A 15,839-nucleotide genomic window follows, 5' to 3' on the forward strand; every position below is an offset into this window, starting at 1 on the left:
ATGGGCCGTAACTACCGAACCTGTGCTCCAGAGCCCAGGAGCTGAAATTACTGAGTCCACATGCCACAGCTACTGACATCCCACATCCTAGAGCCCGTGCTCCGCGATAAGAGAAGCCACCACAATGAGAAGCCTGCACAGGGCAACGAAGACCCGGCACAGCCAAAGATTAAAAAAAGAAATTTAGAGAAGAAATCTTCCTCTCATTATGGAGTGTGTATGTAATGCAGACATTACATTCACACACGCACACACACTCAACACACATATCCAACTTGTAACTCAATCTTAAGAATAAAAATGTGTTGCAGATAATAAGATTTCAAAAACTGGAATTTCATAAGATTGATAAGTCAGTCAATTATTCTTTATGTGTGTGGTATATACTAAAACCTGAGGAACTCTCCTAGTAGTAAAAAGCAATAACTCAAGAGAGTTTTGGCTATTGGTTTTCAAGCTTTTTTTTTCATTTCAATAACAGACATACTGGTCCCTTGAAAGATGTGAATAGATTGAAATGAGGATGGGTGATATTTTTCCCCTTGAGGACTGTAAAAGTAAGTTCAGGGACTTTCTGATGTACCCAGCATGCTGCCCGGGAAGTGTTGATTGCCCTTAACTGTCCACCTCATCACTGCTGGCACCAGCCATCACCTCGAGAGAGATGCCCCAGGCTGTGCTTCCTCCTGGAAGAAGCTGAGGTCTCTGGAGCTGAGACTGGGAAAACTCTTGGCCATTTTGCTAAGTAAACTTAACAAAAGGAGCCAGACCATAAGCCCCTGAGATCTAGGAGGAGAACAAAACTGGGTGTGCTTATTCTTCCTTCTTTTCATATCTGCAAAATCATTCCAGAAATCATAACAAAACAATGTGGTTGCCTTTTTCTTTGGAAATACTGTCTTGTAATGATGAAAAAAATACTTGAAAGCCAGCAGCCTACTGAAATCACGTGGGTGGAGATTTGGTGATGACTGCCCAGCTTTCTGCTGCCTTTGAGACGGAAAAGGTCTGTGGTGGCAACTGTGTCACCACACACACAGTGGAGGAAGTCAACTTTGCCACACAGGGGACGGTTCTTATTATTGTCACTAAAACAGACTAACATTCTTACAAATATTCTTTTCCTTTGGGTGTTGCTGTACAGTGCTAGTTTACATAAGAGTCTGTTGCTCCTTGTTTCATAGTAAGAGCAGAACCTTCTAAAAAATAGGGCATTGAGAAGTTCTAAAAGATTTCTTTCCTTACATTTAGGAAATAAGGCACACTTTATAGGCTACATCAGAGTCAGCCTCGTCTTATAGGTTTTAAAGATTAGTTTCCCATTTACCTTTATAAGCATCCTTGCCTTTTTAAGTTTCAAACATTATACAAACACGTAATACACATTTGGGAAAGTCTTTATCCACTTTAAAAATGTACTGGTACCTATCCACATCTTCTAGAAAGAGTAGACAAAGCTTACGATAAACCGCATTAAAAGAATACAGGAGAGACGGGGTAAATTGAAGGCAAGAGGGAGAAAGACAGCTACAGCAAGAATGTAACATAATGACTTCCTTTGAGCAGAAAGCTTGGCACCCAATTTTCTGCACAAAAAAAGAAAGATAACAGCCCTTGGTGAAATGTAAATACCTTCCCCCTCTCCCACCCACCTACATTCTAAGGGCTATCACAATAAGAACCATCTTTTCCAGACGGGATATAATTGATTATATGTCAGGATTTTAACAACTTTTGTACATGTCGATGGATTTGAATGGTGAGCTTTAGACAAAATCAATCTGTCTTGAACCAATAAATAAGGTGCGAGACCACGGGGAACATTTCTTTGCATGAAGACATAAGCATCCTTGTTTGCAAACAGAAAGGTCAGGGCCAAGAAGACTCAGGAATTCACCACAAGGCTCTTATATTTAATAGAGTTAACAGTCTTTGCATCAAACCCTTTCCAGACATTAACACTGAAATGTTCTTCTTATCTCTAGTGCTACCAGTGGTTGAAGGAAAGAATTGTGAGTGAAGAAGGGAGAAAACAGCAAAACAAGCTGAAAGATCTTTCCCCGATCGCGGAGCGTCTGGGATGCACGCTACCTCAGCTAGCCGTGGGTGAGAGTCACGGGGGACGGAGGCCCTCTCTATTATTGATTCACCTCTCTCACATGATAAACCACCTGGTGTAGGGGCAGACAATCTCTGAAGCAAACACTCCCGGTTAATTCTATTGAAAATGAGGTTTTGTTTAGAGTTCCTCAGAGTGTTCCACATGCTGAAACACTCTTCTCACTTCCTCTCCTTTGCCTTGTAAGACAGTTTAAACAAGAACACGTCAGTGAAAACGCACACGTCCTCACAGTGTCAAGGGTGAGCGTCCCTGAACTCTGTGGTGACATCCACTGCTTCTGGCTCAAGTTTCCTTCCCTGTTGAAGCTAAGGCAGGGATGGTGAGCGGCTGAGGAGCAGGGCTGTGACTGAGGCCAAGCCACTGCCACATGGAAAGCCTATCTTAGGGGAGCAGCGTCCCAAAACTTCTGAGGGCCATGAAGATGATTCTTCTGACACTGTGGAGTCAATGAAAGGTCATGGTCACTGGTGACAAATGAAGACCACATTGCATCAGAACAGTCCCAGAGAAATACAATGTACATCATTTGTTTAACTTTTAAATTTCCAGGAGCCATGTTAAAAAAGTAAAAGAGAAATAGATGAAATTAATTTTTAAATGGACCACATTTAATCCAATATGGCCAAAATACTGTCATTTTTAACCTGTAATAAATATAAAAAGCTTATTATATTTTTATTTAATAATATTTCACACACTTTCCTACAAAATCCAGAGTGCATTTTGTACCTATAGTACATGTCAATTCAGGCTAAACACATTTCCGATGTTCAATAGCCACCAGTGGTGAGAGACTGGGGATTAAACAGAAAAGCTAGATTTTCAGTTCCCTTGCTGAGGAGTATCTGCCAGGCTCTGTGATAAGCTCTTTATGCCCATCATCATCTCTCTGTAATTGTCAGAACAATCCCACAAAGTATATACTGGTCCTAGACCTAGTCCTCCATCACAGACGTTAATGGAATTTCCCTACTGTTATCACCACTTTACAAATGGAGAAGAGGCTGAAAAGAATTCATGTGGTAGCTGTGAGAAGAGAATAAAATGGGTACAGATTCTAGAAAACATTCCCAAGGAGTAAGAAATAGCAGGAATTGGGATAAATCAGATACAGTGAACCAATGAGATAAAAAGCTCAAGATAAGTTTTGTGCAAATAAAATAACAGAATATTTGTTAAATGCTTGACCCTTCTGATGTTAGAAGGCAGGAAGATCATAGTTGGCAGTAGTCGCAAAAAGATGGAAATGGAAGGAGGCTGTAGGAGGGGAATACCATTTACCTAAGTATATGTATGACTATTGCTTTAACCCTCTCTTCTAAAAAACAAAGATTATATTGAATGTGATAAGGCAATGGCAACCCACTCCAGTACTCTTGCCTGGCAAATCCCATGGATAGAGGAGCCTGGTAGGCTGCAGTCCATGGGGTCGCTAGGAGTCGGACACTACTGAGAGACTTCCCTTTCACTTTTCACTTTCATGCATTGGAGAAGGAAATGGCAACCCACTCCAGTGTTCTTGCCTGGAGAATCCCAGGGACTGGGGGGAGCCTGGTGGGCTGCCGTCTATGGGGTCGCACAGAGTCAGACACGACTGAAGCGACTTAGCAGTAGCAGTTAGCATCCCTAGAGCTTTAATGAATGCAGTAAAAGGTATTAGCTATTGACATCAGCAAGTTATTTAACTTGCTATCAGTTTTATCATCTGCAAAATGGGTATAATAGTATATATCTTGCAAATGTATTGAGTAAAAGGAAATTATGTATGTAAAGCAGAGTAGGCTCAGTAAGTAACTAGTGAAGATGAGAGTGAAGATGATGATGGTTTTGCAAAGAATCAGACATCCTGTGCTGAAACTCTGTCCACTCCTAGCCATCATATATGGTCAGAGGTAGAGGCACAAAGAAAAACATCTGTTCTTAAACCATAGCCATAAATATGATTGTTAGGTGGTAACATGAAAGTGAGTATTGAATACAGCTCTGAAAGAGACAGAAGAATACTGTCTTTCTAAAGAGAAAATCTTTACAACATTTAGACTTTCACTAAATGTCAGATGTACACGACTCTTTACAGAGTCCAAGTTTAAGTTAAAACATACTTTTTTTTCCTTTTCCTCCGTGTCCCCAGGTGTCTTTCTTGCCTGTCATTTTTTTTCTTTTCTTTTCTATGTAAACAAGTAGTTTTGTTTTTAACCACAGAACTCTCAAACTGAGAGGGAAATTATTTCCAGACGTATTACTTTTGATCTAGTAGAAGTATGGGGGAAGGGGAGATCCTCTGGCAGAAAACAAGCTGCTGCTGCTACTGCTACTGCTAAGTCGCTTTAGTCATGTCCGACTCTATGCGACCCCATAGACGGCAGCCCACCAGGCTCCTCTGTCCATGGGATTCTCCAGGCAAGAACACTGGAGTGGGTTGCCATTTCCTCCTCCAATGCACGAAAGTGAAAAGTCAAAGTGAAGTCGCTCAGTCGTGTCTGACTCTTAGCAACCCCATGGACTGCAGCCTACCAGGCTCCTCTGTCCATGGGATTTTCCAGACAAGAGTACTGGAGTGGGGTGCCATTGCCTTCTCCGAGAAAACAAGCTACTTGAGCCCAACTGTGGGCTGGTTCCCACGTTTCCCATCTGCACAGGAGCCAGCACACACACCTTGTTCATAAAGAGGTACTCTGGATCAGCCTGTAGGTGACCCCTGATTAGATGCTGATTATCCAGAATCATCTGTTTCCCCTGGTGTTGGCCAGCACTGCCCAGTGAGTTCTCCTACGCCTGGCCGCCCACAGGGGAATCAGCTGTTGCTGACATCAAGTAGTTTATGTGCAATAATTTTCCCAGTGCCCTGCTCAGAACTTCCACAAGCGCCAAAAAAGAGTTCTAAGTGCAAAGCAGGAAATAAAGCAGCCAAAAAAAAGCCTGGGATCACTTGGATTGTTGCCTTCATCGGACATTATTTTGCTCATGTGGAAGGATTTATGATTGCCTTAAAACGTCTGAGCATGGTAACAGCTTGACAGCATCAGTTGGTAGCACAGCCTGAGCAAATGGGGTAGGAGAGGTCTTAAGGGATGCCCATCAATTATTCATGCCCCCATTTACTCAACCAACATCTAATAAGCACCTACTGTGTGCAGGTGCTGGGCTGGGTGCTGAGCATCCAACTGCAAATAACACACATCTCACACTCTGGTGGACAAGTCAAGAAATTAATGGATAATTTTAATACAGTGTGATGATAAAATGTGTTAGTCACTCAGTTCTATCTGACTCTGTGACCCTATGGACTGTATAGCCCGCCAGTCTCCTCTGTCCACGGAATTCTCCAGGCAAGAATACTGGAGTGGGTTGCCATTCCCTTCTCCAGGGGATCTTCCCAACCCAGGGATCGAACCCATGTCTCCTGCATTGCAGGAGTATTCTTTACCATTTGAGCTACCTGAGAAGCCCAGTTGAGAAGGGCATTGTGGAGGTGGGAGGAGGGAAGTAACATGTAAGAGTGCCAAACCCAGCCTGGGACTCAGGGAAGGACTTTGGGAGAAGGCTGTGCCCATGAGGAATTCCAAATGATGAGTAGATATTAATGAGGCAAAGGCCCATTCCAGACCAAGGGGACCACTTAAGCCAAGGGCTGGAGGAGGACAAACAGAGCATATTTGGGGATGGAGAGGATTCACAAACACTGCTGCTGACACACAAATGTCAAGGCAGAAAGTGAGGAGACAGGAAGCTAGACCAGGGATCAAACCCACGTCCCCTGTGTTGGCAGGCAGATTCTTAACCACTGGACCACCAGGCAAGTCTGGAGGCTTATTTTAGAATGAGAGAAATTTGATTATGTTTTCTTGATAAAGAGAACAGTAAGAAATAAAAAATCCAGGAGAACAAGAGAGGAAGAGAATAGTGACTCTAATTAAGTTCAAGAAAAGGCAAAAGGAGTGGGATCGGCACAGAGTTTGGCTTTGAACAGACATGACCCCATAGCCTCTGAAACTGGAGGATGTGTGTGTGTGTGTGTACTTGGGTCTGTAGGCGAATGGGGAATTAAGGGATATCCTACCTGAGGGATTCAAGTTTCTGCACTAAGTAGGAGGCTGGGTCATCTGCTGACGGCGACAGGGCCAAGATTGAATAGGGGTTTAAGGGTAGAAGCTGCTACAGGTAAAGGCGGAGTGAGGGGTTAGAGGGTTAGCAAGAGAGATGATCTCCATGGATCTCATGTCAGGAAGAGAGGGAGTCCAGACAGGGCTGACAGGTCAGTGGAAACAAAGGATCCAGATCAGATACCGAGAGTCTACAAGGACTCCACATAACAGATGAGGAGAAAGTGAGAGCATGAATGAGATGGAAAGACAGATGGAAACAGGAATCCGGATGTCCATCCATGAGCTGTGTCAGGTGTCTTCCAGAACAAGGCTGTGTTCCTGGACTGGACGCCCCACTTGTGGGGCAGAGGAGGCCTAAGGCCACAGTTCACGTGCACGGATTCTACCAAGCCCTCTACACGACAGGGGCGCTGCTGAGGCTCAATCCTGGAGTGCACCTCCATCATCCTACAGAGTTAACACGTTTTGGTTGAGACAGAGGAACTGCAGATGGTGTTTGCAAACTCATCAACAGTCAGAAATGCTTTGGCTTCCTGACCCGGTGCTCTCTCTTCCAGCGTGGTGCCTAAGAAATGAGGGTGTGAGTTCCGTTCTCCTGGGATCATCCACTCCTGAGCAGCTCATTGAAAACCTCGGTGCCATTCAGGCAAGTACTGCAGCCCCTGCCACCCAACTGCAGGGAGTCTCCTGGTGCCTTTGAGGACGCCCCAGGCAGTGTCCTGGCTACCCGCCCCCTCCTCCCCCACCTCTGTCCTTCATCGCCTCACAGCTGAGTTGCATGACAGCCCCGATACAGGGACGGGAGGAGAGGAGAAATGGGGACAACGGCAAAAGAAGCCACAGAACTTTCACAGTACGTGGATCCAGGGATGTCCTCTTCTTACCAACAGTCAGTCTCCTCCAGGCTTATTTCTTGGACAGTTTGTGTCTGTGGACAGTGTGTTTTAAGACCCAAGCAGTGTTCCTTACACTTGGCAACTGGGTTCCCAGGTCTAAGCATGAAAGCCTTCCCTATAACTGGCTTGAAATGGAGCAGCCATAGGACAATATGAATAATCATGTATTCACTTTTTTTCCCTACAAATATTTATTGTCAGTCTGCAGTATGCCAAGCCCCTCCTTTCTGCTCTCCTAGTATCCTATATTCCTCTCTCCATCACAGCACTTCTGTAGTATAATTGCTTGTCTCCCCTGAGGTCAAAGACCTGTGTCTTTCTTGCTTCTCCATTGATTTTCCAGTTCCTAGGACTCCATGGCCCTTAGTCAACTCAAGAAATGCCTATTGAATGAATCAATGTTTGCCATACTGAAGACAAATAGGCTCAGAATTCCAGGATCACCTCTCCCTAATAGCAGTTTCAGGAGCATCCACCCCTACTTCCTCCCTGCAGGGATTGCCAGGCCTGGATGGTGCCTTAAGTACCCAGGAAGCCTGTAAGGGCAGCAGGAGGGGAAGAGAGTGAAGTTCTGGGAGTCCTGGAGACGGGTGGGGTTGGTGGCTGTGGTGACCATCCCATCCCTAATGGCCACATTTCAGTCCTGAGCCTGCCTCATGCTCAGCCCAGCCAGGGGCCACAGGAGCGAGCACACCCACAACTCTTCCCACAGCTGTCACCTGCCCTAACAGCTAGGGTAGTTTGCTCATTGGGTAACAGAACTATCTTAACAGCTTCTCATCTGTCCATCTTTCCCTGAAACTAGCACTTAGCCCTGTTACCTCTCTCAGAGGGAAGTAGATGGAGATGGGGACAAACTAAACTTAAAATGTTTTAAAATTCTTTTGAAAAACAGCCCTGAATATGCTGGACATAAAGGTGCAGACCTCCTACCCATCATCCCCTTTCTTAGGGCTGTGCAGCTGGGTAAACACCTCTGCCTCTCTGGTTCTGAGAAACCCCCAACCCCACAACCCTTCCTGGATTGTGGGGTTCCCCATCTCTGCCTGGGGAATACTCCTCTTATGAAAGCCACCCCCATCTTCTCTTATTTTCACTTATGCTTTGGGAACAGATAAAGGCTACACAATGAGGAGAAGGAAACAGGAACAGTCTATACACAAAGGAACTGAAATGCAATCCAGGGATTTCAATTCCACTAATATATATTGAGCAAACTGAGAGATAGTGAAGGACAGGGAGGCCTGGCGTGCTGCAGTTTATGGGGTTGCAGAGTCAGACATGATGGAGCAACTGATCAACAATACATAGTGAGTGCTTATTCTGTGTCTGGCACCATGTTAGGCAGAGACCATTCTAAATATAGGTCACTGCCCTCAAGAGCTCACAGGCTGCCTGAGAAAGAGTGAATTAAGCAAGCTTGCTCTGTAGCCGGCACTGGGTACACCACAGGAAAGCAGACACATATCACCCAACCTTCAAGGAGCCGACATTCCAGTGGGAGAGGCACATAATAGATGTATAATTTCAAGTGAGAAGGGATAAATAAATAAATAAAGATGGTGTTTTAATAGAGACCAACTGGGAAACAAGTGAGCCCACTTTAGATAATGTCCTTGCCAAAGGCCCCCCTGGAATATATATATTCTGAAACCTGGAAGTGGAGGACACAGCATGTGAAAAGCCCTGCAAAAATCAGACACAGGGAAGAGGAGTGCAGAGGCCCTGAGATGGGGAGTGTATGTGTGTGTGTGCGCGCGCACACGTGCGCTCAGTCGTTTCTGACTGTGACGCCTTGGACTGTGGCCCACCAGGCTCTTCTGTCCGTGGGATGCTCCAGGTAAGAATACTGGAGTGGGTTGCCATGCCCTTCTCTGGGGGATCTTCCTAAACCAGGGAGTGAATCCGTGTCGCCTGCATCTCCTGCAGTGGCAGGCGGGTTCTTTACCACTAGGCCATCTGGGAAACCTGGGATGGAAAGGCACTTGGCTCTTCTCCAGGGAGCACAAGCCTGAGGCTAATGTGGTCAACGTGCAGTGAGCATAAAGGGTGGTGAGCACAGGCAGGGGACAGGTCACACAAAACAGAACACTAGAGAGTTTTGTACTCCTCATAGGAAACCCTTTGGAGGGTTTTCAGAGAAGGGACACACTGTTTTTTGAATTTTTAAAGATTGCTTTGGCTGCTGTGTGAAATGCAAAATGAAGAAAGGCATGGATGGGTTATCCAGGTGACAGGTGATGGTAGCTTGGACTAGCAAGGATTCCATAGGTTTTGGTGAGACATGGCTTGTGGATGGCTTGGCAAGAAGAGGAAGGAGTTGAGGATTCCTATCATGCTAATGGAGTGATCACTGCCATTCCAAGGGGAGGCTAGTACTGCTTGAGATGGTACCTACGAAAAAATAAAGAGGTAACTCCTGGCTGTGGGAGTTCTCCAGATAGCCAAAGATATATTTCAGAGGAGAACTGAGTCCGTAATCTTCCCAAAGCATTTCCTCCCTAACTCTGGCTGGTAGGGGGATGGGGCTTCCGTGCTCTAAGGGTAAGAGAAAGGGGGTGTTGTCAAGCAGGGAGCTGTTACCTGGAGGGCTTACTGTCCCCTCTCCCTTCCTACCCCACCTCCTGTGAGCCCAGCACCAGAGATTCTGCCCTTGGCAAGCTGTGACTGGGCCCCTCCATACAGTGAGAGTAGAGAGAGCTGGGGGCTCCCAGCAGCGGTAGGTGAGATTGAATAAGAGTGCAGTGTCCGGGGCTATAAAGAAGGAAGTCTGTAATGGGCAAAGGAAGGCAGCTGCTCCAAGGAATCAATGTGCCTAAGCTGAGCATAAACTGGAGGGGCATTTATCAATCAGAGCCTCAACAGATCAGACTGGAGAGAAGCTGCAGCTGCAGGCAGCCCTCCTGCACAGGTCCCCATCCTCCAGCCTTAAAGCCCCTCTGAGGTTCCCCACCACCTACTCAGAGAAGTCCAGGCTTCTCAGCAGTCGGGCCTTCCCACCCAGGCCCGACCCCCACCCCCTCACTTACCTCCCCCAGGATGTCCTAATCCCAGAATAGTGGTCCTCCACCTAGTGTCCACCACCCCAGACTGCCAAATCCTGCTCCATCCCCCAGGTCCAGCTCGACAGTGACCCAGTTCCGGGAGGACTTCCCTAATACCTGCCAGCCCCGCAGTGCCACCCAGACCCTTCCTCACTGCCTAACTGCTGCAGTCACGATAACACTACGCCTGCAAAACTGCTAGCTCGTGGGATGTTTGTGTGATCTGTAGATGAAAATGTTTTCAAATAGTTGCCAACATTAAAAAATGGGGCAACTTGACATAAAATGCTGAATGTGTGACTTCTCTTGAATATTTAGGTCTTGTGTGTGTATGTTTACAGACACACACGTATATATACACATACACACAAGCATATATACACACATACATACACATGTATACATATATTTCACGTTTTATTCAAGTACTTTTATGATTTCACTTTCCTAATGTTTAGATCTCTTACTGGTATAATAAATGAAGAATCCTTTTCCACATATGGCTAACCCACTATATTTTAGACATAAAACTTCTGACAAGTCCAGTTTCTAGATCTGAGTTTCACTGTTGTGTTTCACTCTAAACAGCACAAAAGTTTAGAGCCTCTGAGGCTTCAGAGCTGGTGGGAAACCAAACTCTCCTTTAGCTTCAGAGAGGAAAATGTTACAGACCAGTGAGGAAAGAGCTCTGCCATCCAACCAAGCCCTGAGGGTTCTGAGGCGAGCACTGAGTGGAGACAAGGTCACCCTGGCCAACATGACTGCAGCGCAGGAAGGGCGAGGCTGAAACCGCACAGTCGGTCATTGTGAATGTATTTCACCACGGCCTCCACACAGGGTCAGACTATTCTTGCAAGAAAGTCTGCCTTTGTCTCGTCTTGTGGTGTAATGCATGCCCTTGGCCCACTTCGTGCAATAAACACTAGCCGGCCCTAGATGAGCTCATCCTTTCCCAGGGCTTCAGTGAGCATGACTGTGCAAATAACTCACAAATTCTCAACTCCAGTCCTCCCACTACCACTAAGCCCCGCAGCTGCACTTCTGGTTGCCTGCAAGTCACTTCTCCATGGGGTCCTACAGGCACCTTCACCTCAGCATATCCACCCCCCGCCCAAACTTCTTATGCTCCTAACTTCTCCTGTGGTCTCTCTACAGCTAGCTACACCAGTATCTTCCTAGTCACCCAGTCTTGAGATCACCATCAGCCTCCAAAATCTGAGTCACTCCTTTTCTCCTCCCCCACCACTGTCTTGCCAGCCAGGTGATGCCACGGTAAAGAATCTGCCTGCCAGTGCAGGAGATGCAAGACACATGGGTTCCACCTCTGGGTGGGGAAACTCCTGTTGAGTAGGAAATGGCAACCCACCTGGGAAACTCACCTGGGAAACCCCATAGACAGAGGAGCCTGGCAGGCTACAGTCCCGGGGGTCAGAGTCGAACATGACTGAGTATGCACACACTACGGTCTAGTTAAGGCTCCTGGTGTCTGGCTCTGACTGGAGTATTTCTAACATCTGTATCCCCTTTCAATCTCCTTCCAAATCATCCTTCGGAATATGTCCAGGTGGCTGATGGGGTCATTCACAGCTGAGAAGTCCTGAGAGGTTCCCCACCACCTACAGCATAAAGTTCCAACTCCAAAAAACGGCATTCAGGGCCTTCCGTTCTTTACAACTTCCCTCTTCCCATCATCTCCACACCTCCCATACTCTCTCCCGACTTGTACCAGCCCATTCAGACTTCTCACTTCATGCTCTTCCATTAACCTAGGATGCCAGTTAGATAACCTGCAGCTATCCTTCACCAGGGTTCTGCCCACCAGCTAGAATCTCAGTCTCTAGACCTATGCTGTCCACAACTGTAGCCTCCAGCCACACGTGGCTACTCTGTGTGTGTAAGGCAGCTAATCCAAATGGAATTAAAAGTGTACAACGTACCCTGGGTCTGAAAGACTTAAAAATATGTAAAACACCTTAATTACATTCTATACTGACTGCAAGTTCAAATGGTATTTCAACTCTAATGGAGTAAAATGTGTATTAATTTCACCTGCTTCTTCCCACTTTTATTACTGTGACCACTAGAAAATCTAAAATTACACATATGGCTCTCATTTTATTTCTATTGGACAGAGCTGCTCTAGGTATTCTATATTTCTATGACAACCAATAATTATGAGCACCTGCTAAGGGCCAAGCACCCTCACAGGCTCTAGAGCTGCAGTGTGAACAGACAAGGCCCCTGGCCTTACGGAGCTTCCCGTCTGCTGGGGAGGCAGCATTTAGTGGTGATGTGTAAACATATCCAAATCTAGATGATGTCACGTAACATTTAGTACAAAAATCAAGTACTGACCACGTCCTTTGTTCTTCTTGCGCTCTCAGGTTCTCCCAAAGATGACATCACACGTGGTAAACGAGATTGATAACATATTGCGCAACAAGCCCTACAGCAAAAAGGACTATAGATCTTAAGGCAGTGCATGGGCCACAAGGAGCTGCATGGTAAAACAGCGGTCTATACAGGTACAGGATGGTGTTCCTAGCCAGTGTTTTGAATCACTTAGCAGCCCACTGCTCAACCTCTAGTGTCCCTGGATTCTGAGGTGTCTGCTGTTGCTACCACTGTGCACCTGAAATTATGAACATACCTAAAAACTCACAAACAGGAAAATCCATTCTATTTTCTTACCTTGGACTGGAGTCACCTATTCTTACATTGCTCTGTACACCTCATGTTTAGGCAAAGTTAAGTATATGGCAGGAAAAAGACATATTACCTTCAGGCACTTAGTAACTTAAAAAAGGTTGGACGAATATATTACAAAATCCACAGATTCAGCATGGACTGCATCAGAAAGAGGAGGCTATGTTCACTCAAAAGTCTTGCTTGAGAGCATCAGATTAAACAATTTTACTGAATTTTTTTTCTCTATTTTCACATTCACGTTGTTTCATAAATTACTATCTGCTTTCATTACCTTTTAGTGTTGCTTGGTCTCAAAAATGGCCCTGTATAGCAGTTTCTCCAAAGTGTCTGTTAGGATTCTAATAATATGTTCATTTACATGCAGAGATGTTAAGAGGATGAAGACCCCCATCTTTAACTAGAGACAGTTTGGTTAATTTATGAAAGTGAGAATTACACTACTACAGAAGCTTTGCTTTGAATAAAATGTACCTGCAATGAAGTATTCATTTTTTTCTACATTTTACTAAAACCTGCTTTATACTTTTTGACTGCTTGTAGGCAAAGCTTCTGCAAGTTTAAATATTTGAGCTTTGAAAATAAATATACACATGCTCACTTTTTAAGTAAACCTGTAAAAACACCCAGAAGGGCAAATGTTTGCTGTTTAATTAGCACTGGGATTTTACAGCATAATGCTTGGTGTTTTTGACAAAAAGTAAATCATGGGCTTTGTGAAAATGCTGTCACTACTCAACATATGCTGGGTAAAGTAACACACCCAGAGAAAAGCAACTGTTAAAGAACTTCCCGACTCCATAATCACACTGTGTGCATTAAACTATATGCATGAAACCTCTTTGCATGGATTAATGGGGCCTAGCCTTGTGGCACTCAGTTGAGGTATACCCAGCCCTGCCACTATTGGCTACCTACATATACCACGAGAGAAAACCAAGTATACTGTGTGTGTACCTGGAAGGAGAAAACTTTTTTTCCAGTTTGAAGGTATATGTCAAGGGGGGAGGTCCATTATATCTCTATCTGGACACTTGAGCATGTACAAAATTCTTATTTAATTTACTGGCCAACAGGTCCACCCAAGTAGAAATCATTGAGACTTACAGAAGAAGTATACTATCAGCTTAAAATGCTATTTTCTGCCATCATTTCCAAATATGTACTTCATGGTTTTCTAAATCTTAAAATGTTAGTATGAAATACCAACAAATTTTGGGGTTTTCTGTCCAAAAGTATCAGATTAATAATGGAAATGGATCATTTTTCAGTTGTTCATTGTGTGTTCAATCAATCCAGTGAACTACTATATGCATAAATGAGCTGAAGTCATCTAATTAGAATTGCAGTTTATTTGCTTTGAGTAATAAAAGCATACATGCATTTAATCTCACAATTAGTTTTTATCTGGTCTATCACTAGAAGGCTATATATATATATATATATACATAGCTCCATATTTATAAAACAGGCAGTAAAAATCTAAATAAAAATAATGCTGGCAGGTAAGCCTCACTGAATGATACCTAACAGAAATAGCTTTACAAAAAGATTTAAATTGTAACCCAAACTTTTCTTCTCTTAATGTAGAAAGTGATTAGCTACTAAAGATATTTCTCCTTGGATTTTAGAAATATTTGGTACTAAGGTTAAAGGTTCTCAAACTCATTTAAAAGAACCTGTAGGAACTTCCCTCGTGGTCCAGTGATTAAGAATCTGCCTGCCAATGCAGTAAACATGGATTCGATCCCTGGTCCAGGAACTAAGATCCCCCACGACACGGAGCAGCTAAGCCCCTGCACCACGGCTGAGGCCTCGTGCTCTACAGCCCATGCTCCACAATGAGAAGCCACTGCTCTCTGCAACTGGAGAAAGCCTGCATGCAGCAATGCAGACCCAGCATAGCCAAAAATAAAGAGATGTAATTATTAAAAAAAAAAGAGAGAAACTGCAAATTAAATCAAACAAACATTACTGCTTGAACATGGGAACATCTCGTTTTTTATTCAAATCATCTGCCATGGTGAATATACTGCTGCTGCTGCTAAGTCGCGTCAGTCGTGTCCTACTCTGTGCAACCCCATAGATGGCAGCCCACCAGGCTCCCCCCAGTCCCTGGGATTCTCCAGGCAAGAACACTGGAGTGGGTTGCCATTTCCTTCACCAATGCATGAAAGTGAAAAGTGAAAGTGAAGTCGCTCGGTCGTGTCCAACTCTTAGCAACCCCATGGACTGCAGCCTTCCAGGCTCCTCTGTCCATGGGATTTTCCAGGCAAGAGTACTGGAGTGGGGTGCCATTGCCTTCTCTGGTGAATATACTAGATAAATACATTTCACAATTTTATCCTTAAGAAAAATTTCCACATGCACTCTCATTTTCTGCTCTTTTCTGGAAAGACTTCCTTGGCAGAGAACATACCATTCCAAAGGGTAACCTGGGTGGCAGCCAGCCACATACCGAAACTTCAGCCAAGGGAAATAAAAACTAGAAGCCCTGTGTCTGGCTTCCCACTTTAAGAACTGCCACTTCATCTTCATCCATAGTGTGCACCAGGGGTCACTGGAGAGATGTCAGGGCTTTGACCGGCCTTTGCCATCCTTGGGCCCATCCCTCTCCTTGCAAATGAGGAACCCAGACCTGATGACATTAAAGGACTCACCCCAACTCATACGCAAGCTGATGGCAGAACCAGGCCTAGAATCCAGTATGTTGTGCTCCCATCTAGAGGTCTTTCAGGGGTGATTTTTTTTTTTAGCTTTAAACTAACAGTGTGTGACTTTTTAAGTTAAAAAAGCTTGGCTATGGGGACTTCCCTGGCGGTCCGTGGCTGAAACTCCTCGCTTACAATGTAGAGGGCTTGGGTTTGATCCGTGGTTGGTGAACTAAGATCCTTCAAGGCTTACGGTGCAGCCAAAAAAAAAAAAAGAGCAAGAAGAATTTTGAGTATAAATCCAACCTCCATAT

General features: G+C 44.9%; 1 protein-coding gene across 2 annotated transcripts in view; it reads left to right on the top strand.

Moving 5' to 3' along the window:
* The window catches only part of KCNAB1 (potassium voltage-gated channel subfamily A regulatory beta subunit 1), a 444,955-nt gene extending 430,165 nt beyond the window's left edge, over positions 1 to 14,790 (top strand). For both annotated transcript variants that reach the window (XM_086391547.1, XM_086391559.1), the window contains exons 12-14: positions 1,986 to 2,106; positions 6,786 to 6,874; positions 12,553 to 14,790. In XM_086391547.1, coding sequence (XP_086247673.1) covers positions 1,986 to 2,106; positions 6,786 to 6,874; positions 12,553 to 12,642 — 300 coding nt within the window. In that variant the 3' untranslated portion in view covers positions 12,643 to 14,790. The remainder of the gene's footprint in view (positions 1 to 1,985; positions 2,107 to 6,785; positions 6,875 to 12,552) is intronic.
* The last annotated feature ends 1,049 nt before the right edge of the window (positions 14,791 to 15,839 follow it).

This window comes from Bos grunniens, chromosome 1, assembly GCF_055505025.1.
Source record: "Bos grunniens cultivar Pamir isolate PY7600 chromosome 1, Bosgru_T2T1.0, whole genome shotgun sequence".
NCBI classification, from domain to species: domain Eukaryota; kingdom Metazoa; phylum Chordata; class Mammalia; order Artiodactyla; family Bovidae; genus Bos; species Bos grunniens.